The following is a 27,299-nucleotide window of genomic DNA, read 5'->3' as shown; positions in this document are numbered from 1 at the left end:
TTTGTTGGGGAAATTGGCAGTTAAGAGGGAATCATATCTATGTTAATTATAAATATATATATTACAAGTGGTTATTGATGTGCCTTTGTTAACTATTTAATAAATGTCTGTGTAGTCCATTCAAAGTGCTTTGGTTCTTCTCAATTTTTATCACAAAATCCCAGAGAAATTCATTCACGGGTTGTTATACTAGGAAAACCTGAATTCACATGACTCCAGGCAATCAGTGTTCACAATTTGGGGCTGCAGGTAGGGGCTGCTAATAAATGAGGCATTTGTGCTATCAGTCACATCCCAGTTCGATCGGTGTACAGGACCTCACTGAATATCAAGCAAATGTTTACCATAAACTGAGCCCCAGCCAGTGGTAGAGACCACTGTAGTAAGAAGCTCCTTTCTCCTGATGGACACCATCAGAGATATTCTGGATCCTGAAGATGTGTAGGACCTCAAGAATCATTGGGATGAGACTGTGGGGCCAGAGAAGCACCCAAACCATTAAAAAAAAATGGCCAAGGAGTATTGAACATGCAGCCACACCCACTGTCGTTGTCCAGTACTTCCCACATCCTGGAGAAATTTTACCGAGTGGTAAAAATAAAAATATACAAATCCAGATATTGTTAGTGGGCTTAGGGAAAGGCCAGTCTAAGAATAACCTTTGAGTAATAACAGACTAAGTAAACTTTTAAGTGTATTTTAAATTGTTATTGTGTCCACATTCACTGTTATCCCACTTGACCCTTCTCCTATCCAATCCACCCTGCACATTACTGCCGGGGTCATTTTTCTACAGTCAAAAATTGATTATTTCACTTCCCTGACTAAAAATCTTCGAGAGCTCCTCACTGCCTGTGGAATAAAGCCTACACTCTAACATAGTACTCTTTCGTGCTCTGGCCTTAGGCTTGCCCTCTAGCTTCGTCTTTCCCCCTGCCTTCTGTAACCTGTACACTCCAGACGAGCCAAACCGCTGTTAGAAAAATACAATTAAAAACGAGATCTTCTTCCAACCCCCAAATCCTCTCCACAAAGGTAGTAGTGAAAGAAAACACCTTTATTAGTGAATACACATTAAACCAGAATGGGACGTGCATCATAGGCAATCTGCTAAGAGATTACAACGACAAAAAGGAATCTCACTCCCTTATATAGCCAAGCAGATACAACCCATTATATACATGTTTTCAAGATAAACAATAACTAGTCCGCAAGTAGGAGGCTTGACAGCACCCTGTGTCATTCATAGTTTGTCCTAGCTTTATCGCCATAACTGGGGAGGCCACCTGTGTTGACTTTATCCATAGGAGAAACAAACTTCTCAAACCTTTAGCACAGGAGGTAGTTTTGCAGATTGGAGCAAGGTGCCCAGGGAAGTTAGGCTCTCTCCCTGCTACAGGATGGGGCTCTATGTCTTTCTCCTTTGATGTCTGCATTTCTAAGAGATGGCTCCCAGGTCCATGAGAAAACATTCCAGAGTTGTGAGATTAGTGAGAGGCTTCTTTAGCCATTAAAGAGATTTACATATGAAGAGGGCAGAGACAGAAATTTTGAAAGGAAAGGGAGGGGGTGGCAGAGAAGTCACCTCCTTTATTTTCAACAAGGAGAATCCAGCCTCTTATTTTTAATTTGTATTTGCCCTTACATCACTCACCGTTTCCCAGATCCATACCATAGTTTCCCATATCTATGTGCTATTTTTCTCTCCACTTGGAACACCTTTCCCTCTTCTTCCTCCTCTTCTTTGCAAACTCATCATTCAAGGTATATGTCAACTATCAACTCTTCCACTCAGATGCAGCTAGTATTTATTTAGTGCTTACCAGGTAATCTCAAAATTCAGTAGCCACCTCCCCTACATTGACTTTATGCCGCCTCCGTTGAGCTGGGCTTCTCAAAGGCAAGAACCAGGTCTAGTTGATCTTGACATCCTTTATGATGCCTCGAACAGTAGCCACACAGTAAACGCGTAATAGATTTTTGGAGAAATAATCGACTAAGAAATCAGGGCACTTTTCTTGTAAAGAAGAAAACTTCATTCAAATAAAAGGGATTTATGTAATGATACAGGGAAATTTCACAAATTCCTATTGCAGAAAGAACAACGGGGCCTCGTAGAACTGAAAAGTTATCAGGTGATTTGTTTCTCCTCTCTGAATCTCTGTCTCTTTCTCCTCTAGTCTCCTGCTTCTCTCTGCAAACCAGTTTTCTCTGCTTACTTATCAGCACTCAGGTGACTGATCAGGGCTACTCTCAGAATGGTGGTCTTATCCTAAGAGTCTATATCACTGAGAGCCTGTACCAGAAGTACCTAGTAGCTTGTAACACGTAGATTACTGGGACCACTCAAGAGTCTCTGATTCAGTGGATATGGGATGAAGTATGAGAAATTAGAATTTCTAACAGGTTCCCAAATGATTCTCACAATCTGGGGACACAATTTGAGAACGATTATTCGATTTGACCTTCAAGCTTGGTTCCCCACCAACAATAGACTCAATGACTAGGCCCCAATGCCTGATTCTCATAAGAGAATGTTATTGGTGAGTCAAATCTTCATCCCTGTTACACTTAGTTGTGGCCCAAAAAATGGAGTCACATAGTACATAAGAAAGGTTGCCACTTTGAGGCTGTGGGCTGGGAAACTTTTCAAAGAAGGTGGATCCCTAGTACGGTCACTCCCATGGCTCCTTTTAAAGCTCTAAGAATCTTCACACTGAACTGGATCCTTGGTCTATGCAGCTCAATTCTCCATAGCCGATAGAGCCAATAAGGACATAATGACCATCTCTTGGGCATCTCCAGCCACTCACCTCAAAGTAAATCAAATCTTTACATCCAGCCCTAAACTTATCATCTTCCCTCTCAAATATGCTGCTCCATCCATTTATCCAAGCAAGAAACCTGGGAATCACATTTGACTCCTCATCCCCCACCTTCTATATCCAGTCTAAGTCCTGTTAACTCTATCTCCTGGTTATTTTCTCTATCCCTACTGTACCTGGTTAGTTTAACTGGACACCCTGCCTCCAGTGTTGTTTTCCTCCAATCCGTTCTTCGCGTGACTGTCAGAATGCTCTATCTAAAACACCTTCCCAGTCTTAGCTCTTGGGACAGCTGTGTTAGGCCTGGGGCAGCTAAAGCCTGGGCCTCTAGTCTCCATCGGCATGCAGCCGCCAGTCTCCCTACATCAGAATGGCATGTGAAGGTTATCATGCTATGTATACTATGATATAATATGAAAAAAGATTGGGAAGCTATGATCAAAAACACAAGTTGGACTATGTTACTCCTCTACTTAAGACTTTTCAATGGCACCCCATACCTCCCCAGATAAAGCCTAAACATACCTTGCAATAGCCTATAACACCTGGCATGATCCAGTCCCTGTCTACTTCTCCAGCTTCTTCTCTTGCCACTGCCTGCCTTGGACTTGCTACTTCAATAGCATGTAAATGCTTGTAGCTTCCAGCACACGCCCTGCTGTTTCATGCCTGTGAGCCATTGCTCATGGTTGCCTTTCTGCCCGGAATGCCCACCCTCCCCCTTTTTTGCCAGGCTACCCTCTGTTAAGACTCTGTTTAAGTACCATATCACCCAGGAAAACTTCCATGTCTGCTTCCCATCTCCACCAGTGTACCCCTCTTTTAAAAAACTCTCATAATACCTTGAGCATACAATTGTCATTGGATTTACCACACAGCATCAGAATATTGCCTGCTTTTCCCACTACCCTGTGCATTTCTTGGGGGCAGGGTCTGTGTTTTATCCATTACTATACTTTCAGCACCTAATATAGTGATTAAAAAGTATCATACAACTCAACAACAAAAAAACAAATAATTCGAAGATAGATGAAGGGAAGACTTGAGCAGGTATTTCTCCAAAGAAGATATACAAATGGCCAATAAACAGATGAAAAGATGCTCAACATTGGGGACAGCCCGGTGGTGCAGTTGTTGAGTTTGCACACTCCACTTCAGTGGCCTGGGGTTCACAGGTTCAGATCCCAGGCACAGACCCACACATCCCTCCTCAAGCCACACTGTGGCAGCCTCCCACATGCAAAATGAAGGAAGATTGGCACAGATATCAGCTCAGAGACAATCTTCCTCAAGCGAAAAGAGGAAGATTGGCGCAGATGTTAGCTCAGGGCCAATCTTCCTCACCAAAAAGAAAAAAAAAAGATGCTCAACATCATTAGACGTTAGGGAAATGCAAAGCAAAACTGTGATGAGCTACCACTTCACACTCACTAAGATGGTTATTATTTAAAAAATGGAAAATAACCAGTGTTGGTGAGGATGTGCAGAAATTGGAACACTTGTGCATTCTGGTAGGTATGTAAAATGGTACAGCCAATAGGGAAACAGTTTGGGAGTTCCTCAAAAAGTTAAACATAGAATTACCATATAAATCAGCAATTGCACACCTGGATATATACCGAGAATTGAAAGCAGGGACTTGAACAGATGCATGTACACCAATGCTCATAGCAGTGTTATTCTCAATAGCCAAAAGGTAGAAGCAGCCCAAGTGCCCTTTGATGGATGAATGGATAAACAGAATGTGTATATACATACAATGGAATATTATTCAACCTTAAACATGAAGGGAATTCTGACACACGCTACAACATGGATGAACTTTGAGAACATTATGCTAAATGAAATAAGCCAGCCACAAAAGGACAAATACTGCATAATTCTACTTATATGAGGTACCTAGAGTACTTAAATTCATAGAGATAGAAAGTAGAATGGTGGCTGCCAGGAACTGGAGGCAGGGAGAATGGGGAGTTATTGTTTAATGGGTATAGATTTCAGCTTTAAAAGATGAAAAAAGTTATGGAGATGGATGGTGGTGATGGTTTGCACAATGTGAATGTACTTAATACCGCTGAACCATACACTTAAAAGAATGGTGAACATGGTAAATCTTTTCCAGCTTTATTGAGATATAATTGACATATGTGTAAGTTTAAGGTGTACAATTTGATGATTTGATACACATTTAGATCGCTAAATGTTTACCACAATAAGGTTAGTTAACACATCCTTCACCTCACATAATTACCATTTTGTTGTTGTTTTCATTGGTATGGTGAGAACATTAAAGCTTTACTCTCACAGCAACTTTCAAGTATACAATACAGTATTGTTAAATATAGCCACCATGCTGTACGTTACATGCCCAGAACTTATTCATCTTATAACTGAAAGTTTGACCAACATCTCCCCTTTTCCCCCACCCTTCAGTCCCTAGCAACCACCATTCTACTCTGTTTCTATGAACTCAATGTATTTCAATTCCATATACAAGTGAGATCATACAGTGTCTTTCTCTTTACGACTTATTTCACTTAGCATAATACCTCAAAGTCTGTTCATATTGTTGCAAATGGCAGGATTTTTTTTCTTTTTTATGGCTGAATCATATTCCATTGTATATATATATCACCTTTTCTTTGTCTATTCATCTTAAGATGGCAAATTTTATGTTACGTATAATTTTCCACAATTAAAAAAAAAAAAAGCAGACGACAGTGCTACTTCGATTCCAAGCTTGGACGCAAGAATCCCACGTGCAAGACTGGGAGCCATAGTTCCTACGGATCAACCTCCCTCATTGTACCACCCAGTCATTTCCTTCTGAGGCTCTGCCATATCCCCCGGAGCACTGAAAGGGTCCAGTGTGCACAAGAAAATAGCAATAGTTTCCTAATTGAATGTCCTTCCTTCTGTTTGGTCTTCTAAGTCTCCCAGGAGGTTTTCCAAACCTCTCTCCCATTTTGCCTTTTCTGTCTTTCTTTTCCATTCCCAAGCCTTCACTTCTATTCCTTCCCCCTTTGAGACTATCTAGAATAATTCCTTAAATAAAGCAATGCTTAAAAGACAAACAGCATCAACAAATGGGATGGGAGTTGGCTTCTCATTTGTGACTCAAAAGCAGATCAGACAAGGAAGAATAAATTATTGGCTACCCTCATGATATGGTAGGCAAAAATACCTATAGCACAGAGAAAAAAACACAAGCTACTATCAGTAAATGATCCTCGGTATAAGTAAAATGGAGGCAGGAGTGCATTATAAGGATATGGGTCTTTATTTGTCAGAGTTCTTCAGGTTACAAGTGACAGACTTCAAAATAAAGCTGGTTTAAGAAAAAAAAAGACATGTGTTAGGTCAAATAGTTGAAAGATCCATGAATGGGTTGGCTTCAGGCACAGCTGCATGCTGGTGCTCAAACTGTGAGGTTAGGAATCTGCCACTCTCCTTTTCTCAGCTCTGATTTCCTGTGTGTTTATCATTGAAAGGTCCTTATTGGCATCTGACTAGATTAGCAATACGGAAGAAGAGAGTGCACTGTTCCCAATGGTTCCAGCATAATTCCAAGGGCTGATTTGTTGGTCTAATTTTGGGCATATGATTGTACCAGCTTAGATCACCTGCTCATTCCTAAAGGTAGGGATAGAACATTCTAATTGGCCAGGTTAGAATTTATGCACCTATTCTTTGAACCAGAGAATGAGATATCTTTGCTCAAACCTTATGGATTGAAAGAGAGAGAGAGAGAGCTGGTCTCAAAGGAAAACCAAAGTACTGTTCCCAGAACAATTGGGAATGCATGTTGGACAGACAAAAACAACACACGAATTTGATAGCCTACCCAGTTTACAAAAGGTCTTCAACTAATATAATGCCACTATACCATATAAAAATAAAAATGTACTCATGCCTTCTATATAAAGACACAATCCAAATTTTTGTATCCCAAGTGCACCCAACGTTAAATTCAAGAACTTTCAGGGATTCACAGTCATCTTGGACAGGTATTGATGCAGCCCCCCTGGTCTCACATCTATGTAGATGATACATTTGACCCCATCCAAAATACCCAATGTCCAATACTGGAGGGAAAACAGGATGAACTAAATAAAACCTCCCATTTGGAAATGGAAAAACTGGATACAATGCACAAAGATTACCAATCAATATCATAACAATTCATGTATCACATACATGAATAGCAAGAACTCCCTGACCTAGCAACAGTAAGTTCTTGGTCAGCCCAGCTGGATGTCTCATCTTCTGAGAGCATCTCCCTTGTCCATTTTCTTACTTGGCTGCTCTTTAAAGGGTCATCAAAGAATCTTACCCTTCTGGGGACTGCATCATCTCAGCAACCCACTTGCTGTAGATGTGAGTTCAGTGACTTGGGGATTGCCTTAGGGGTCGAAAAACCATAGGCGTTTGATTTTTTGGCCAGGCTTGGCTTTTCTCTGGCAATGTGTTTCCTTAAAATTCAGTAGATACATCACTTAGCATTAAATTTAGTTTCCTATAAGATAAAACCCCCAAATAATAGTGACCTATCTAAGATTGAAGTTTAGCTCTTTCTTTCATAAAAGAAATCTAAAGGTAAATTGTCCAGAGCTGGTATGAAGTACAATACTTCCTTTTATCTCTCTCCTCCACCATCCCCAGTGTATGGTCTTCATCCTCATGGCCCAAGATGGCTGATAGAACTCCATCTGTCATATCCACATTCCAGGTACTAGGATGGGGAAAGGTGAAGAAGGGCATATCTTCTCCCTTCTAAGGAGACTTCTCAGAAGGTCCGCAAAACACTATTTTTGCCTATGTCTCATTGACCAATCTTAAAGGCATGGTCATGCCTAACGGTAAGGGAGATTGGGAAATGTAGTCTAGTCTTTTATTCCAAATGGCAATATGCCCAGATAAAAGTTGGGAATCTGTTACTAAAGAAGGAGAAAATAGATGTTGAGGTAGGCAACTAGAATTCCACATTCTACTACAACAGATTCAATTTAAATTCTATTTTATGAAGTGGTAGTCAAAGGAAGAGAATGTTGACAACTCGTGTCCTCGAATCTTCACACTAGCTTAGAGATTTCTGTCTTTTGGCAACAGGTCTTAGGACTCTGCCTAGGCCCCCTAGTCCCTCAATTAAATGATCTCTATCTTGGCTTTTGCATTGGGGTCATTACAAAGTCATCTCCAGGTAGGGGAGGCACAGCTAATCTTCCTTTTTCTTTAAGATGCATATGAGTTATTGGCTCTCCTTTTGATAGGAGTAGGTGGTTGGGGGATACCTGGGGATCTGGATTTTCCCAGGCCTTATTCTTATGTTTTATTGTTTCCTTTTTTATCTACTCATCTCTACACTCTACCCATTCTCCTAGCCCTAAAATAACCCTGGTTACTGAGACATCACTTATAATAAGATCATTGTCAGTGGGTTTTCCCCCTTGGTCTGGCAGAGAACTTTTAACAGAACCTACTTAAGAAAGGCCTAGACCACCAATTATATCTTCTGCTATGGTTGCCAATTCTTTGCCACTGATTGCACCAGCTTCAGTTTTGAGATACCAAATTATGGGACAATTGGTCAATTTAGACTACAATCCATAGGTAGAAAGCACGTATCTTAGAAATGCTGTATTTCTTTCTATATCTACTTGCAGACTTCCTAGGTTTTAGTTCGAATTAATTCCTCTGTTGTAGAACTTTGGGGAAAGCAACAGAAAGTAAGTAGTAAATGCCAACATCCTGATTTCTTCCCTGTAATTTCTCTTAACACTACAGCCATTTCTCTTTCCATGTCTGCTTTATTTTTCTTTGTTCAGAACAAATTTCTTTGTTTCTCTGAACTTTCTGTTGGTCCTCACAATGCTTAGGTTAACATATCCTCAGTTTAATCAAAAGCACAAGGACTCACCAGAATTCCTGAGTCCCAAATTCAAATTCCATAGGGAGAGAATCAAACTGAATCAGTTAGATCAGTTGTCCATCCATCCTCAAAGGACTGTGTACCATGAATATGGCAGACAGAACTCTCCCCTGCTGTTTTGGAGTATTATTGCCAAGGCAGAGATTTGGTTGTCTGGACAGACAACTGAAAAGGTGTCTGCTACAGACATAATCATAAATAACTATAATACAAGATAAATACCACAAGAAAGATACAAATTAGATGGCATAGCGGTATAAAATAAGAAGAGATTTCTTACAGTGAAAAAGCTTCATGGAAGTGATGTCACAGGCAACTACAAGCCAGGGAATGCTAAGAATTACCAGCAAACACCAGAAGCTAGAGGAGGTAAAGAAGAATTCTCCTCTACAGGTTTCAGAGGGAGCCTGATCCTGATGGCACCTTGATTTTAGACGTCCAGCTTCCAGAATTGTGAGAGAATAAATTTCTGTTGTTTTAAGCTATCCAGTTTGTGGTATTTGTTACAGCAGCCCTAGGAAAATAATATGCACTCTAAAGTGACAGCTACCCTGTGCCCCAAAGCCTTACCTTATCTCTGAAGGACATCTTAATTAACGGCTTCATCATTACAAACAGTGACTTCAAATGGGGAAATCCTCACTGTTAATCCCCCCACCCCTCCAGCCTCTCATTCCCTCCAAGGATCTTTTTCTTGTAACTCATTTCTTAGTGCAAAATTATATATAATTTAGTCTTTCTACTATTAAAGAAAAGACCCTATTAAAAAACCAAATTACTTTTGGTAGTGATGATTTATTGTGTAACTTGTTATGGATGCTACTCCACAAACTTGGGTATGCAAGAACTATCATTTCTTTATTTTCTTTAAATCAAATTTATTTCAACTCCACATCTCAGTGCTGCCAGACTGGCAAAAAATTAAATTCCAATCACTTTCTGGAGCTCTCTACCCTCCTTAGGATCACACAAACATGCAGGAGGTTTGCGTGGCAAGTATCAGATAGGGAGAGTATCTCCAATCCTCAGGCCATCATGCTTTCCAGTCCAAGCCTGCATGGTACTGTAAAAGCAAGCAGTCACCCTTCTCCCATGCCTCGGAGAAAGCCACGGCACCTAGAATCTAGCTAGCCTTTTAAGGTTGACCACAAATCCTTTACTCCCAGAGCTTCTGCCAGGAAGCGGCCGGAGATCATTACTACTCCCAAACTGACAGCTGTCAGTCCTTTCCAAAGCTTGGAGAAGTCTCACTCCTTCTTCTGCCCACTCCAAAGTGAACTACTTCCTTCCTTCCTCTCCTCTGAGAACAATCCTTACAATATTCTCAGGATTCCAGGTAAACAAAAGCTAGGGAGACAGACTTTGGGGCCTGCAACACAACCCACTCACTCCCCAGGAAAGAAAGCACAAAGGGCTTGGATTCCTTTTTGGAACAGGAAAGGGAAAATAGAGGCAGAATAAACACGGTATCTCAACAAATTACTCTGAATCACTGAAGTACCAGGATAAAATAATATTAAGAGCTTATATTTTCTTTGAACACTTACTGTGTGCCAGCCATTGTTCTAAGTGCTTGACATGTGTTAACTCATTTCAGCCTCAATTCAATCTGGTAGATACCGTTATCTCCAGATGTTGAAACTAAGGTGGAGAGTTGATGTCGCTGGCGTAAGTTCACATAGCTACTAAGTGGCAGGGCTAGAATTTAAATATAGGCAATTTGGCTCCAGAGACTGCACCCAACCTTTATGCTCTACTGCCTCTCAGTGGAACATATCATCTTCTTATTCACATAGGTATTTTAGGTCCTGGTAATTCCTAGACTTGGATGATTACCAGGTTTAATTCAGAACCTCGGAGACACCTCCTTCTTCCATACCTCCTCTACATCTGTAGGCCCTCTAAGAGCTGAATTTCTCAATAAGCCACCAAAAGGACAGATAGCCTTCTTTTTATCCATTCTACAGATGTTAGCCCTTGGCACCAGTACCTTTAATATGGAGCACTATTATAAGGCAGTGTTTCAAGCCAAATAGTGTTAGATAATAGTTGGCCTTGATCATGTGCAGATCTCTGGTTCAATCTATCATGGCTAGAGTTAACTATATTCCAAAGGTTAATTGCTCTCAGTACACATAGGCTAGGCTCTAGCAACTTTATGCAGACAGAAACCTGGGGCTGATTTCTTCGGAAAGGGGCTGAGAGAGTAGTGGTCAGTAAGATCGTCAAATACCACAGCCCAGAGTCATGCTAAATAATGAAGACTTAATAGCTTTGGCTAGAGCTAAGCAAGTGTCCTAGTGTCATAGGTCAGGCTACATAGTAGGTCAGGCCCTCCTTTCCACATGCCTTGGACTGGAAAGCTGCTGTCTTTTTCAGGAAGAACTTCCAGCTTAATAATATGCTGTAGTGGTGAACAAATACCTTCTTCTCACTCTTCCTCCTTCAAATGGTGACTATAGCCTCACGTCAGAGTTTCTTATAATCAATAAATCAATAATAAAAACACTAAAGATGAATGTAAAAGATATCTCTGAAATATACTGGTACCAGCTGGAAGGATTCTAGGTTAGGAAGTTGGAGCTTTTATGAATTTTGTTTTTGTTTTTTGTTTTTTGTTGTTGTTGTTGTTGTGAGGAAGATTGTCACTGAGCCAAAATCTGTTGCAATCTTCCTCTGTTTTATGTGGGATGCCACCACAGCGTGGCTTGATGAGCAGTACTAGGTCCACACCTGGGATCCAAACCAGTGAACCCTGGGCTGCTGAAGTGGAGCTGGCCCCAAAGTCAGAGCTTTTGCCTGAAGATATGAAGACATGATGAGACATGATCAACACATTCATAGTTTTTCCAGTGCATGAGTGCGATCCACCCAAATGGGTCCCTCAGAGCTGTTAGTTGCAAGACTTGAGTAATTACACAAGAAATGTAAGATAAGATTTTATGTTTTTTACATATATAAAATATCTTTTATTCTGCTTTCTTATTATTGCCCAATGATAATCATGACATGTTAGATCGGGAATCAGAATCAAAGATAGGACAAGGTCAGAAAAGCCAGGTACAATCAATTTTAAACTCATGAAATGAAGCCTAAGGAAAAAAGTTCATTAGATAAATAAGCCAGGCAAGAAAAGTAATCGTAAGTGGTTAGTCCATGATCAAATCCCTTTGCTGTTCTTTAAGATAGGAATTATAGAGACTTAAGAATATATATATTTAGTGATATTTTTCATCTTCCTGCTTAGAATCTTTGTTAAGATCAAGTTATAAAGCTCATAAGATCAGTAGAGGATTTTTCAAGACATGCATCAGTGAAACTCCTCCTACATGTGATTTTGTCTAAATCCTCTATATACTTTTATGTGAATAAACTTAAATGGTTGTCAAGGTGAGTCAGTCTGCAAATGCCTGGGCTGGACAATCAGCCCTGCCTCTTTCTACTTTTCATATTTATCATGCTAACTCTTCCTTTGATGCTTTCATCCCTGCTAGCCTCTCCCCCAACTCTTTTCTTCCTTCTCTGTAAAAATCTGAATCATGTATTTCCTTCAATACTTAGCTCATTGCCCAATGATAATCATGACATTTTAGATCTGGAAGTACCTTAGAGGTCTCCAAAGCCCACTCATTTTATAAATGGGAAACTGAATTCCAGAGAAGGGAAGTGACCTACCTGCTGGTCCTGAAACCAAGGTCACTTAATTCCCAACTTGGTGAACTTTTTACCCCTGTACACCAACTGAGGAGGTATTAGTCATATTCCTTTGCCCATCTACATTTAGAAACATTTGAAAAATAGATATGGATACAGAGACATAAATATCAGCTTTATTCTTGATAAAGCTTGATTGGAGAATGTGGCCTGGATCTGTGGCTACAAATGAGCTTCCAATATCTGCCACTTGGCCTCTCCCCCACACCAAACTGGACTGACTTGCCAAGAAAAAGAGCAAAGAAGCCTATACCCCGAGCATTTGCCACATGGCAACATTGTAGGGGAAAGCAGGCAGGTCTGAGCCACACATTCTCAACCATTTTTCCCAATTTTACCAAACATATAAGTCACTCCTCCTCTTGGATAGAAACAGTGAGAGAGAGGTAGGAAAAAAGAGCATAAGCTCTATCCAATATTTATGAGGGGGTGAAAGTCCCTCTTTTATAGACCAAAGGTGGGAGAAAGACACAAGGAAGAAAATGGTTCCCTCTAACAATCTTCTATTCCCAAAGAGTTTGTAAGTGACTCAAATCTGGGGCTACGTTTTGTCGATGGATGCTGTATATGAACAACTGCTGTTAATAATTGTCCAACATCTTATTCTCCTTCTTTAAGTAACAAAATTCTTATTTTCCTTTAGGAAACCACAAGTCCTCCTTACTCATTCAGTGAAGTTATTGTAGAGCTCATATGCCTACCTCATCCCCAACCCAATTCCACGGGTGGATATATGACCCAGGCCAGGCCAAACAGGCACAGTATTAGATTTAGAGATGGTCAGGTGACACAAACTGAACCAATATGAGTTAAAACTGAGACTTTGCTTGAATTATTAGGAAAGAAATGCTGCTCTCTTTCTGCTGGGCTTGTTAAACCTGGAGAATGTAAGCCTGGAGTTGCTGATAGCCATCTTGGTCATCCTGTGGGAAGAGTTGGCCTAATAATGATGGAAACATAAGGAAAAGCAGAGCTGAGACATAGGCAATGAAGAAAGGGGGAAACATGGGGAAAAATCCTGATGATAGCACTGAGCCCAGATACCCAGGCTTTTCTTAAGCCAGACTGACTCTCAGATTTTTTAACCATGCGAGCAAATGAAACCCTTTCTCCACATAGTTTTTTAGCCATCTGGAGTAGAGTTTCTATCATAACCAAAAGTCTACTGATGAAAACACCTTCTCTTTTGACAAGCCTAGAACCATTCCTCTCACTTTTGTGGTTTTCTGATCCACACTGTCCTTGCCTGTCTCAAAATCCACTAACTTAGCATTAGGATGACACAAATTAGTCCTTTGTTTTTACTCTCTTGCTTTCTGATTATTTTCAATGCATGCTTTGCCCTCTTGTCAGTTAGTTTCTAAATGCTTGGATACCAGAAATCATGTTTTACTATCATTTTTTCTTTTCCTTTTTCCCTTCTTTTCCAGACTTGTTGAGACATATTTGACATACAACATTATGTAAGTTTAAGGTGTACAACTTCATAATTTGATATACACATATGTTGCAATTGAACACCACAATGAGATTAGTTAGCACAATCATCTCTGTTTCTATGAATTCAGTTGTTTTTTAGATTCCACATATGACTAAGACCATATAGTATTTGTCTAGACAAAATGAAAAGGCAACTTATGGAATGGGAAAAATATTTGCAAATCATATATCTGATGAGGGGTTAATAGCCAAAATATATGAAGAATTCATACAGCTCAATAGCAAAAAAATGACGTGATTATTCTTCCTTAATCCTCACGTTGCTAGTAACTCAACAGATTGACTGAGTCAGCCTACTAAGAGCCTTGTATGGGCCTGACTACACAACAGGAATCTGAAAAATTAACTTTAGTCAGCATAACATACACTTATCTACTAGATCTTAATAATTATGATAAAATATTTGTTTTATTTGCTCGTTTTATTGTAAACACACTTGTTAGTCATGTTTTATTTTATTTTTCTGTAGATTCAACATTTAATGAGTTCAAAGAAATCTTGAGAGGAAAACAGGCTAATTTTTATCTTGGTACCCACTGAAGTAAGTTAAAGTAGCACTAAGAGACATGCAGGATACAGCAAAAGGTCCAACATATATGTCACTGGAGTCCCAGAAGGAGAGAGAAGGAAGAAGGGGACAGATGCAATATTTGAAAAAGATAATGACTGAGAATATGCTAAATGTGATGAAAGACATTAACTCAGAGATTCCAGAGGTTCAGTGAACATCAAGCAGAATAAATGCGAAAAAAAACCACACTTATGTACAGTGTAGTCAAGCTGCTCAAACCAAAGTTAAAGTGAAAATCTTCAAAGTGTCTAGAGGAAAAACCCACATTATCCTTAGGAGAATAGTTTAAGAAAATAGCTGATTTAGTAACAAAAACTATGGAGAGCAAAGGACAATGAAATAACATTTTTTTTTTTTAGGACAATTAGCCCTGAGCTAACATCTGCTGCCAATCCTCCTCTTTTTTTGTTGAGGAAGATTGGCCCTGAGCCAACATCATGCCCATCTTTCTCTACTTTATATGTGGGACCCCTACCACAGCATGGCTTGCCAAGCAGTGCCATGTCCGCACCCGGGATCTGAACTGGCAAACCCTGGGCTGCCGAAGTGGAACATGCACACTTAACCGCTGCGCTGCTGGGTCGAGCCCTGAAATAACATTTTTAAAGTATCAAAAAGAACAAAACAAAGACAAAAATATGGCCAAACTAGAATTCTATAATCCAAGCAGAGCCAATCAGAGTCCTTTCTCGAGATTTTCTATGAGTATTTTGAGGGAGGAAAGGTCTATCTACCTGTTTAATGTTCATTGCAGCATTATTCACAATAACCAGGAGGTAGAACCAACCCAAGTGCCGAACAACTGATGAATGGATAAAGAAGATGTGATACATATATATATATAATGGAATACTACTCAGCCATATAAAACCAAAATCATCCCATTTGCAATAATATGGATTGTCCTTGAGAGTATTATGTTAAGCAAAATAAGCCAGACAGAGAAAGACAAACACTATGATTTCACTCATATGTGGTTACCAGAGGGGAAGGGGGTGGGAAGGTGGGTGAAAGGGGTAAAGGGGCACATACATATGGTAACAGATAAAAATTAGACTATTGGTGGTGAGCACAATGCAGTCCATACAGAAACTGATAGATAATGACATACACCTGAAATTTCACAGTTATAGACCATTATGACCTAAATAAAATAATTTTTAAAAAACCAGCTTGAGCAACAAAGAGATTTATTGGCTCACATAACAGGAAAGTCCAAGGGCAGATCTGGAAGAGCTAGATCCAGGGGTCAATAATGCCATCTGGGTTCTCTGTTCATTTCTTAGCTCTGAGCCTCTCTACATGACACTTATTTTTTCAGTTGGGCTCTCTCCATTTGGCACGGTTGCTGACAGTTCTCAGGCTATATTTTTACAACTCAGAATTAAACAGGTAGATAGACCTTTAGTCCAAAATACTCAGAAAATCTCGAGAAAGGATTCTGATTGGCTCTGCTTGGATCATGAGCTGCTCTCTGTACAAATCACCGTATCTAGGGGAATTCAGTACAAAGATAAGCTTAGTCTTGGTACCATACCCATCTCTGTGTCCACGAGAGAAATGTATCATTTGTGAAAACAATCCATATAAGGTAGTGAAGGGGGAATAGTTCCTACAATAAAGTGCTTTTGGGCAATCAAAGAGGTATCATGTTCACTACAGACCTTGACCCTTACATGTGTTGTTTTTCTACTTAAAAAATTAATACAGTTTCACCGTTAAAAAGTAAAAATTTACAGAAATGGAGTGTAGCATTTTGGTGAAAGCATGTGTTTTTAAATCAGACAGATGTGGACTTGAAATATGATTCAAACACATCTTAATCCTGTGATCCTGGGTAAGATATTTAACCTTTCTTAGCCTCAGTTTCCTCATCTGTAAATTGGGGAAAATAATAATACCGACTTCATGGGTTATTTATGAGAATTAAATGCGGTAATGTATGGAAGTGCTAAGAACAAATGAAAGCATAGACTAAGCCCCTAATTAATGTTAGTTAAAATCACTCATAATATAGAATGTCCAAGGCATCACTATTCCCATCTTCTGATCTCAACTTCAGCCCACCAAAAGGTCAGCAGTCTGGAGTATATTTCTCCACATTTTATCCTATATTTAAGTTGACACATGCTTCTTTTGTTCATGGAGCTATCCCAGGATAATATCATATATGCTGTCTTGAAACTTGATTTTTTTCTTATTTGCAACTCTCCCCTCCTTCGTATAGCAATAGAGAACATGTCCCTTCTCCTATGTGAGGAATCCCTGTTTCTGTCTTTGAATTCTTCCCTTTCCTGCCTTCTAGGGAAGCTTATACTATCACCAACTCCTGTAAAGTCAACTTCTTTCTTGCACCATGATCTTCCTCACCAATATTTGTGCCTTATCAAGTTCCTCTCTAATTTAAAAATCCTGCCCTAGACACTACACCACTTTCCAGATACCTCCTTGTTTCTCTCCTCCCATTCATTGATATACTTTTCTAAATTTTTTCCATATTTATTCTGTTCATTTCCTCATTCTTCAACCCACTCCAATCCGTCCTCCACCAGTCCAAAAAACAGCCCTTATGAAAATCATCACTGGTCTCCATGTCACCAACTTAAATGAACACTCTACCCTCCTCCTCCTATTTGATCTCTCAGCAGCATTTGACCCTATTAATCTTTTCTCCTTTTTGAAAAACACTTCTTCGGCTTCCATAATACCACATACTACTGGTTTTCCTTCTATCACCCTGGTCCATGCTTCACAGTCTCCTTTGCAGGTCCGTGCTCTTCTTCCTAGGCATTCAATGTTGGAGTTCCTTAAGGTTCTGTCCTAGTATTTCTCCCCTTATACTTTCCATGTTCATTCTCTAAGTGATCTAATCCACATCCACAGCTTCAATTACATCTAAGTGCCAATGACTCACAAATTAAATCTCTAGTCTAGATCTTGCTTGTAAGATCCACTCAATATATCGAATTTCATATCCTGAAAACCCTATAACTTAACACGTCCACAAATCAAATCCTCCTTCAGTGTCCACTATCAATGAATAGTGTGCCGTACACCCAGTTCCAAGAGCCAAAACACTAAATGTCACCTTTGACTCTTCTCTGTCCTTTATCCCTCTATATTCAATATATTATAAATTCCAGTTAATTTTACCACCTAAATATTACTAAAATCCATCAAATTCTCTCCACGTCTTCTGCCACCAGCCTATCTTGCCTGAAGTACTGCAAAAACCTTCTGGCTAAACTTTCTGAATCTTGTCTGGTTCCCCTGTAATATATACACTGAACTGTAGCCACAGCCCTCTTTTCAAAAAGCACATCTGATCATATCATCCATTTCTAAAAAAAAAAAAATACTTCAGTGACTTTTCATTGCTCCTAAGATAAACGACAAAGTCAGTAATGTGGTTGCAAGGCTTCTTATGGTCTGTCTTCTGCCACACTCTCCAGGTTCATCTCTTGTCATTGCTCATCTTATTCTCAGTCTAGCCACACTGAGGGGCTCCCTCTTCCAGTAGGGCTTGTGATGATCCCTAATGTTCTTCCCTGCTGCTGTTTTATCTATTTAACTCCTCATTTTTCAGACCACGGAGTAAGTGCCAACCATCTGCCCCACTCTACTACTTCCCAGTCCGTATAAGATTATTTTGTTTTATGCTCTTATGGAACCTTTATTACATTTTCATTTGGATTGATTCTGCATTGAGGATTCTGTAACTTAGTCTTTAGTTGTAAATGATTTTAATTTTTTTCTCTATTTTTTTATACGAGTTGAATCAACTCGTATTTCATATCTTACTGGGTTTTTTTTTTTTTGTCCATCTATGCTCTTTGTTTTCATATGTCTGATTCAAGGTAGTTTTCCATATATCGAAAAGCTCTTTTGAGGATGTATATAATTCAGTTTGGAGTATTGTTTTCAATTTTATTTAACTTCATGACTTTTTTGGAGATAATTTTCACCACCAGAAAGCCTTTGATTTATATTTTCTATTTTTTCCAGTAGTTTTGTATGGATGTGGTCTGCTTTTATTTATTTCTGCTAATTTCACAGACAGGATTCCTAGTTAGAGAATGCTCTTCTGTCCATTCTGCCCTCTTCTGTGAAGTTTCTTTTATGGACGGTGCTGTTGACGCAAAAGAGAGAGAGAGAGGAGGGTTGATGCGTCTTGTTTTCCTTTCTTTTCCGCAGCATCCTTAATTTTCCCTTCTTATTTCCCTCTTTCCCTACACAGCCGCATCTCTAAAGGGTACCGACACCTCTCTACATATCTGATTCTCCCACCGAAGTGTGTGAGGCTGCCCCTGCTGGTCTCACACTCTTTCGGGCCTCTTCTTGCAGTCAGTGCTGTGAACTGCCAAGTCCCAACCTGTGTTCATGATTTTGTCATTTAATGCTGTGTTTACATTCTGGGGTGATTTTATCTATGCTTCATCTAAGTCCTCTGGTCAAATCAACTCTTTTTCAAGGAGCTTCTTAAACCTCCTCTCCCCCATTTTCAGCACTCACTGGCTTGCAGCAGGAAGTGGGCAGCTAGAGCCCTGTTGGGATTGATTATTTTCTCTCCTTAAGGGTAATTTTAAGTTTGCAGTGTTCTCTGTCTCCTAAAAATGCTGAAGGCAGAGGTCATGTATGCTTTTCTGTGTCCTCCATGTTGATTATATGGGTTTTTGAGAGGAGGATGTGGAAGAGATTCGAAATCAGGTAGCCATCACTGTTCGCTAATTCCACTTCCCTTGCTTTAAAAAATAATTTGATATCATACCTATGTTTTCCTAAAAGTTATTTTTCTTAGTTTTGTTTATATTGAGCTTTATAAAGATGCAGTCATACTATATATATATTCTTCTTGGAATTGCATTTTTACTCATCATTCATAATATTCATCCATGTTGTTGTATAGATGTAGTTCACTCATTCTTACTTCTGTATAGCATTCTAATATGAGACTATTTATTATTCATATTTATATTATTCACACTACTATTGATGGGCACATGAGTTACAATTTTCTTATTTTTATTACTACAATCAGTGCTACTGTAAACATTTTTGTATATCTCTCTATTTTTTTTTTTTTGAGGAAGATTAGGCCTGAGCTAACATCCGCTGCCAATCCTCCTCTTTTTGCTGAGGAAGACTGGCCCTGAGCTAAGATCCTTGCTCATCTTCCTCTACTTTATATGTGGGACGCCTGCCACAGCATGGCTTGCCAAGCGGTACATAGGTCTGCACCTGGGATCCGAACTGGCGAACCCTGGGCTGCCGAAGTGGAATGTGAGAACTTAACCACTGCGCCGCCGGGCCGGCCCCTGTATATATCTCTTGAGGCACATGTACAAGAGTTTCTCTCGGGCTGCACTGTTCAGTATGGTAGGCACTAGCTACGTTTCTCTACTGAGCATTTGAAATGGGCAGGTAAGAAGTGAAATATGCTGTAAGGATAAAATGCACACAGGATTTCAAAGAGTTGACTGTGTAAAAAAAGAGATGTAAAATATCTCACAGATAATTTTTATATTGATTACATGTTGAAATGATGCCACACTGGATATATTGATTAAACTAAATGTGTTAAATTAATATCACCTGTTTCTTATGACTTTTTTAATGTATCTCCAAGAATATTAAAAATTACGTATTTGGCCTGCATTTGTGGATCATATTCGATTTCTAGTGGAATGTGCTGCTCCAGGATAAAAACTTAGGGATAGAAATTCTGGGTAGAAGAATATGTGAATCTTTACCTTTATTGATAAAGCCAAATTATTTCTCAATGAGATTGTACCAATTTGTACCATCAGCAGCACTGTACAAGCTTTACCATTGTTCCACATCCTCTCCAATACTTAGATTGTCAGGCAATTTAATCAATGCCGATCAAATCGTTGTAAAATGATAACTTACTGGGGTCTTGATTTTCATTTTTCAGATTACTAATGAGATTGAGCACATTTTCATATTTTTAAATTGCTATTCGTGTTTCTGCTAATATGAAATGCCTATTTTGTCTTTCTCCTCTCTCTCTCCCCCTGCTTTTTTCTACCGGATTTTTAAAATGTTTTTCTTAACGATTTGTAGAAATGCTTTCTATATTTAAGATACCAAAACTTTGTCTATTATGTTGCAAGTATTCTTTATTTATGGTGTGTCTTTTCCCCTTTTTTTTTTTTTTTTTGAGGAAGATTAACCCTGAGCTAACATCTGCTGCCAGTCCTCCACTTTTTGGCTGAGGAATACTGGCCCTGAGCTAACATCATGCCCATCTTCCTCTACTTTATATGTGGGACGCCTATCACAGCATGGCTTGACAAGCGGTACCATGTCCGCACCAGGGATCCGAACCGACGAACCCCGGGCCCCCGAAGCAGAACGTGCGCACTTAACCGCTGCGCCACTGGGCCGGCCCCTTTTCACCTTCTTGATGGCATATTTTTATAAATAAAAAAATCTTAATTTTAATGTAGTTCAATTTGTCAAACTTCTTTTTATGATTAGTGCCTTTTTTTGGTCTTAAATCTAAGCTAGCCTGAGGTAATAAAGATATTCTTTTATAGTTTCTTCTAAAAGTGTTAGAACACGAACATGAAATTCATAGGCATGTAATATATCTCCATTTAGTTAAGTCTCCTTTAACACCTTTAAATACAGGTTCAGAAATTTCTCCATGGATGTCTTGCACATCTTTTATTATATTTATTCTTAGGTGCCTTCATAGTTTTCTAGCTTTTATAAAAGGTTTCTTTTTAAAAAAAATTATCCTGTTTGTTGCTAGAATATATAAATGCAATGGAATTTATATACTGATCATATTGTGAGCCAAGTTGCTAAACCCTATTATTATTTGTAATAATTTGCACGTAGATTCTTCTTGGTTTTCTTTATAAAAAATCATATGAGCTGCAAATAAACACAGTTTTGTTTCATCCTTTTCAATTTGAATTATTTCACATTTCAGTCCTTAATCCACATGGAGTTTATTTGGCTGTAGGGTATGAAGTGATGGTTTTATTTCATTTTTTATATGGATAACCAACTGCACCAGTTCCATTTATTGAACAACTAAATCTTCCTTACAAAAGGATTTCAGTGCCTCTGTCATATATCAAGATCCTATATATACATGTTTCTGGGTTCTATTATTTTTCATTGATTATATTATTTTCCTTCTCTGAAGAACTTTTAACATTTCTTGCAAGGCAGGTCTACTGGCAGCAAATTCCCTCAATTTTTCTTTGTCTGAGGAAGTATTTATTTCTCCTTCACTTTTAAAGTCTAATTTCACAGGGTATGGAATTCTAGGTCAATGGTTTTTTTTTTTTTTTTAACTCAACACTTTAAATATTTCATTCCACTCTCTTCTTGTTTGCATAGTTTCTGAGGAGAAGTCACATATAATTTTTATCTTTGCTCTTCTATAAGTAAGGTGCTTTTTTGTTTCCCCTCTGGCTTCTTTCATGATTTTTTTCTTTATCTTTGATTTTCTGTATGTTGAAAATGATATTCCTGGGTATCTTTTTTTGGCCTTTATCCTGCTTAGCGTCCTCTAAGCTTCCTTGATCTGTAGTTTGGTGTCTGACATTAATCTGGAGACATTTTGAGTTATCATTATTTCAGATATTTCTTTTAGTTCTTTCTCTCTTTCTTCTCCTTCTAGTATTCCATTACACATATGTTACAGCTTTTCTAGTTGCTCCATAGTCCTTGGATATTCTGTTCTGTTTTTCTCAGTCTTTGTTCTCTTTGATTTTTAGTTTTGGAAGTTTCTTCTGAGATACCCTCAAGCTCAGAGATTCTTTCCTCAGCCATGTCCAGTCTACTAATAAGCCCATCAAAAGCATTCTTGATTTCTATTAACATTTTTTTTATCTCTAGCATTTCTTTTTGGTTCGTTTTTAGGATTTCCATCTCTTTTTTTACGTTGCCCATCTGTTCTGCATGCTGCCTACTTTATCTATTAGAGGCCTTAGCATATTAATCATAGTTGCTTTAAATTCCTCATCTGGAAATACCAACATCCCTGCCGTGTCTGATTCTGATGCTTGCTCTGTCTCTTCAAATTGTGCATTTCGCTTTTCGGCATGCCTTATAGTTTTTACTTTGATATTCAGACATAATGTATCGGGTAAAAAGAACTGTGGTAAGTAGGCTTTTGGTAACGTTGTGGTGATGTGTGAGGAGAGGGAAGTGTTCTATAGTCCCATGATTCATTCTCAGTGTTTTAGGGAGCCCATCTCTCAGGACTGTGACCCTCACAAGTGCTTCCCAGTACCTGCCAATCTCCCTGCTTGGGTGGGACAGGTTGGCTGGAGGGGGCAGTAGTTGGATATGTGCCTTCCTCCACATCAATTAGGCTGTGAAAATACCCCAGCAGGTTAGGCTTTTGTTAACTAGTTTTTCCTGAGGGCAGGCCTTGTTAAGAAAAACTGAATGGCATATATTGAAATGGTTCCTTTTCCTTTCCCCCTGCCAGAAGCACGGGGGAGTTTTTCTCCAATACTTACTTCGAGAACCTGGTTGAGCTCCCAAATGTAAAACTCACAAAGGGAGGAGGTCCCTTCTATGACTAGGTCCCCCCTGGAGATTTTTAACTCTCAGACTTGTCCGTACTGAGCCTCCAGCACTTTGTCAATTACAGTTCAGGTTTTCCTACCCTGGCACTAGTTCTCACGGTGGTTTCTGGTCATGAATCTCTGCTCTAGTAAGCCACCGACTCCCTGTATTTGCCTGTTCGTCTCTCCAATTTTGGAGGCAGGGTTTTGCCCCGTGTCCTCACCTCTCTTACAGATCCAAGAAGAGTTGTTGATTTTTCGGTCTGTTGGGCCTTTACCTGTTGTTGCCATGGAGTGGTGACTTTCAAGTTCCCCACATGAGGAAGAAGAATCTAAAAGTTTAGCACTGATTTATTTGCTTTTAATGCTGAGTTGTAAGAATTGTTTATATATTCTGAATACAAGTCTTACCACATATATAATTTGGAAATATTTTCTCTCATTTGGTGTGTTAACTTTCACTATATTGATAGTATCATTTGAAGAAGAAACACATTTTTAATTTTGATGAAGTCCAATTTAACTATTTCTTTCTTTCGACATTGTGCTTTTGGTGTCATCGCTAAGAAACTATTGCATAACCCAAGATCACAAACATTTATTCCTATGTTTTCATTGAAGAGCTTTATAATTTTAGCTGTTACATTTGGGTCATTGATCTATCCTTATACTTTTGATCTATTTGTGTCTTTGAATTTAAAGCATGTTTTTCGTAGACAGCATATAATTTGATCATGTTTTTTTAAAAAAAAAAATCCGTTCTACTAATTTGTACCTTTTCTTTGGAGTGTTTAGTCCATTTACATTTAATGTAATTACTGATAAGCTAGGACTTATGACTGCCATTTTGCTATTGGTCTTCTGCATGTCTTTTTTGTTTCTATTCCTCCATCACTGTCTTTTCAAGGCTACCTACATATGCAAACAAGTTCAAAATTGATATATATTTCTAGTGAATTTAGCCTTTTATTCTGTGGTGACCTTCTCTACCTATTAGTCTTTTTAATTTTTTAGTAATATTGCTATCCTAGCTTTTTTCATCTACTGTTTTGTCTGGTACACCTGTTTTTTCCTGGCATAGCTTTTGAAAACATTATTTCAGCCCTTACTGGAAGTGTTTACTTATTGAGATTGCTGATACATTTCGACTTGTCTCTATCATCTTAGTGTTTTATTTCTCTTCAAACTTCTTTTTCCATACTTCCCTCTAATTCTTTCTCTCTCAACTGATTAAGTTATAGCACAATTTTTGTATTTTGCTCTTTTTCATATTCCATTATCTTTTCCTGTAACCATTTGGGATCTATACATCAAATGATATTCTTTAAATGGTTATTATTAAAATTTTGTTTCATAACACAGTCTACAGTTAAAAATAATACCTTATCCCCCCTCCCAAACAAAACATGGATGTTAGTACATTTTAACTCTGAGCAATCTTCCTCTCATTTTTGCCAACAACGATAACAACTTACACGACTTTTGATGCAACATTTAATTTTTGTCCTTTCTTAGGCCAACAAATTAGACATGGTTAATATTTAATACATAACATGTTTACTTAGATTGACATACATGCTTACCATCTAACCTGTTCAACATTCCTTCCTTTTCCAAAAACAACTCCTTTAATGTATAACTTGAACACAATAAAATGCACACATTTTAAGTATGTAGTTCAATGAATTTTGACAAATATGTACACCCACTGTTGAAGATTCAGCCATGTGCACATCCCTCACCCTATCCAACCCCGTCTACCTGCTGTGGGAAGTGCAGTCAGCAGACAGTGGGCCATGTGGAAGAGAGCTAGGAACTGTGGTCATCTGGAGAGTGCATGCTCCCTTCTGAATGGAGTAGCTGCTACTTTAGTCAATTGTTGCCACGAGGGCCCAGTGTTGTTAGTTCTTTGGATTTTTAATGAGATGCTGGAAATCCAAAAATTATCAAAAACATTCTGATTTTTAATCGTTGGCAATGGATTTGAATGTCTTAAAACACTCAGCAGGCCAACACAAAATATTTTTGCAGGCAGTCTCTTCTGCTCTGAATCACTATTTTTCTACTTTTGCTGTAGATATTTGGAGTCTTTATATTAGGTTGAAGCTGAGTTCCTCTCAACTTCGGGGTAAGCTCCACTGCAGAATAAAAATGTGTGCCTCTCAATCTCTTTCAGTTAAAAACAAAACTACCTGTGGAAGAAGAAGAGCGAAAAGACAGATCACCAAAGTAACTGAGACAATCATAAAAACTCTCAACAAGGCCTTAATGGTGAGAAAAGATGAGAACTTTGCATGGCAGAGATGTGCCCTGACCAGGGCCTGTTGGGTGTCAGAGTTAAAGAGACAGCTATCACTTATGGGTGCAAGTAATGAGTTTCTCCTTTTCCTCTTACAAGGAGTTTGGTGGTTGGCAGCTCAGGGTTGGTTTAGTTGCTCAAGATCAGTCCTGATTCTAATCTTGCTTTTTTGCCATTCTTGCTATTTGTCTTTTTTTCCTGTGGGCTTAAGATATCTATTGTAGCTCCAGGCACTGCATTCATGTTCCAGATAAGAAAAAGGGAGAAAGCAAAGGAAAAGAAAATGTGTATGATAGCTGAGTCTCTATCTTCTTAGAAGGAAAGTAGCCTTATCTATTAGACTTCTATTTACATTTAACCAGCTAGAACACTGAAACATGGCCACCCTTAAGTTGCAGGGGAGGCTACCCTGAATAAAGAGCTCTGTTAAGAAAAAAGGAGGAAATGGATATTGAGGAGGGCATTACCCATCTATACAGAGCAAGTAATTCTGGGGCAAACTTGTTGTTATATTGTTTTTATGATAATGCTTATCTATTGGCTAGATGCATCAGCAATCAGAATCTAGTCCTGGTGTTTCAGAAGCTATGACGTGGATCATCTCTCCAGCCCTCAGGAAAGTAGGCTGAGACCATAAATATCCCTTTGTTTCTCTTTAGCCTGAACTCAATGGCCTTTATGAAGAAGATGGTAACATACTCAGGATATGGCACCATCACACAGAGTGAAGTTGACCTTGACATAATTATCCTTTGCCATATTTTTAATCTAGGATTTTGGTCCCTTAGGCTCAGCGCTATAAACCAGGGGTAAATCATGTGAATCGTATTCTGTGGCTGTCTTGAATTCAGGGAGTGATTATGGGACCAAATTCAAGATTGATGCGGTGCCTAATGATTTGGATGAGGAAAAATTTTTGATTCACAAAATACACTGCCAAGTTTTAAATAGCTACTGCCACCTAGGCAGGGTAGAGTGTACTTCTGAACTAGGAGTCCTATCAGGGCTACCTCTACCATGCTTTAAAAAACAAACATACAAAAACAAAAGATAGGGAAGGATGAATCCCAAAGTGAACCTTTGTCTTGGTTCATTTCTACTGCCTGTTCAGTACTGTTTGGCATTTGGAAATCTGATTCACTCATTCCTTCCATCGTTTCGTCATTAATTGATTCATTCAGCAAATGATCGAGTAGCTATTCTATGCCAAGGAACTGGGTTCAGAGTGGATATTGAGGTTAAATGAATTCTCTCAAGGTCATCATTTAAAAGAGGGACATCTTGGGTGAATGTGAAAGCTTTACAGGAACTGTAAAAGTCTCATTGGGGTAGACTACAGTAAGGTCTATGTGGGGGCCTAATTTGAAACCTACATTTGAAACTGGAAGTTATCAGGGACAGCCAAATGGACTTCAATTTACAATGGCTACCTGGCAAACATAGAGAAGGAGATTTAAAAACTTGAGAGCAATTCACAAAAAGACTTTTCAACAAGACCCCTAGGAGGAGGATGGAATGATCTCCTTAGAAGTCAGACCACTCATCATGGGGTCAGAAAGTCAAAACATCCTGTATTGTGATTCCAGGACAGGAAGATGAAAGGAATATTCCCAGAGCACCATGAAGAGGTGCCACTAAAAATGTCCCCACAAATGTTTCCTGATGAATTTGTCCAATGTTCCTCAAGGAAGACCATAAAGTCGAAAGGTACTCTTGCAGGTAGCGGGTGGACAGAAGGAGCTGAAAAGTTGTAGTCTCTTGAATGCTAGAAAATCTGTATTTGACTAAGAAGTCTGAAATCATTAAGGGACGATACAGTCATGTGCTGCATAACAACACTTCAGTCAATGATGGATGGATTGCATAAACAATGGTGGTCCAATAAGATTAGTGCCATATAGCCTAT

General features: G+C 38.9%; 1 protein-coding gene across 9 annotated transcripts in view; it reads left to right on the top strand.

Moving 5' to 3' along the window:
* MBNL3 (muscleblind like splicing regulator 3) overlaps window positions 1-26,411 on the top strand; it is a 169,350-nt gene extending 142,939 nt beyond the window's left edge. For 5 of the 9 annotated variants that reach the window (XM_070604975.1, XM_070604973.1, XM_070604972.1 and 2 more), the window contains one exon: window positions 25,271-26,411. In XM_070604975.1, coding sequence (XP_070461076.1) covers window positions 25,271-25,617 — 347 coding nt within the window. In that variant the 3' untranslated portion in view covers window positions 25,618-26,411. Of the gene's footprint in view, window positions 1-20,727; window positions 21,477-25,270 lie in introns of those variants that run through there. The other 4 variants (XM_070604980.1, XM_070605003.1, XM_070605002.1 and 1 more) reach the window with 3 other exon arrangements.
* The last annotated feature ends 888 nt before the right edge of the window (window positions 26,412-27,299 follow it).

Source organism: Equus przewalskii, chromosome X (assembly GCF_037783145.1).
Source record: "Equus przewalskii isolate Varuska chromosome X, EquPr2, whole genome shotgun sequence".
In the NCBI taxonomy this organism is placed as follows: domain Eukaryota; kingdom Metazoa; phylum Chordata; class Mammalia; order Perissodactyla; family Equidae; genus Equus; species Equus przewalskii.
The sequence above is the reverse complement of the archived record's forward strand: the minus strand, read 5'-3'. Positions and strand labels throughout refer to the sequence as shown.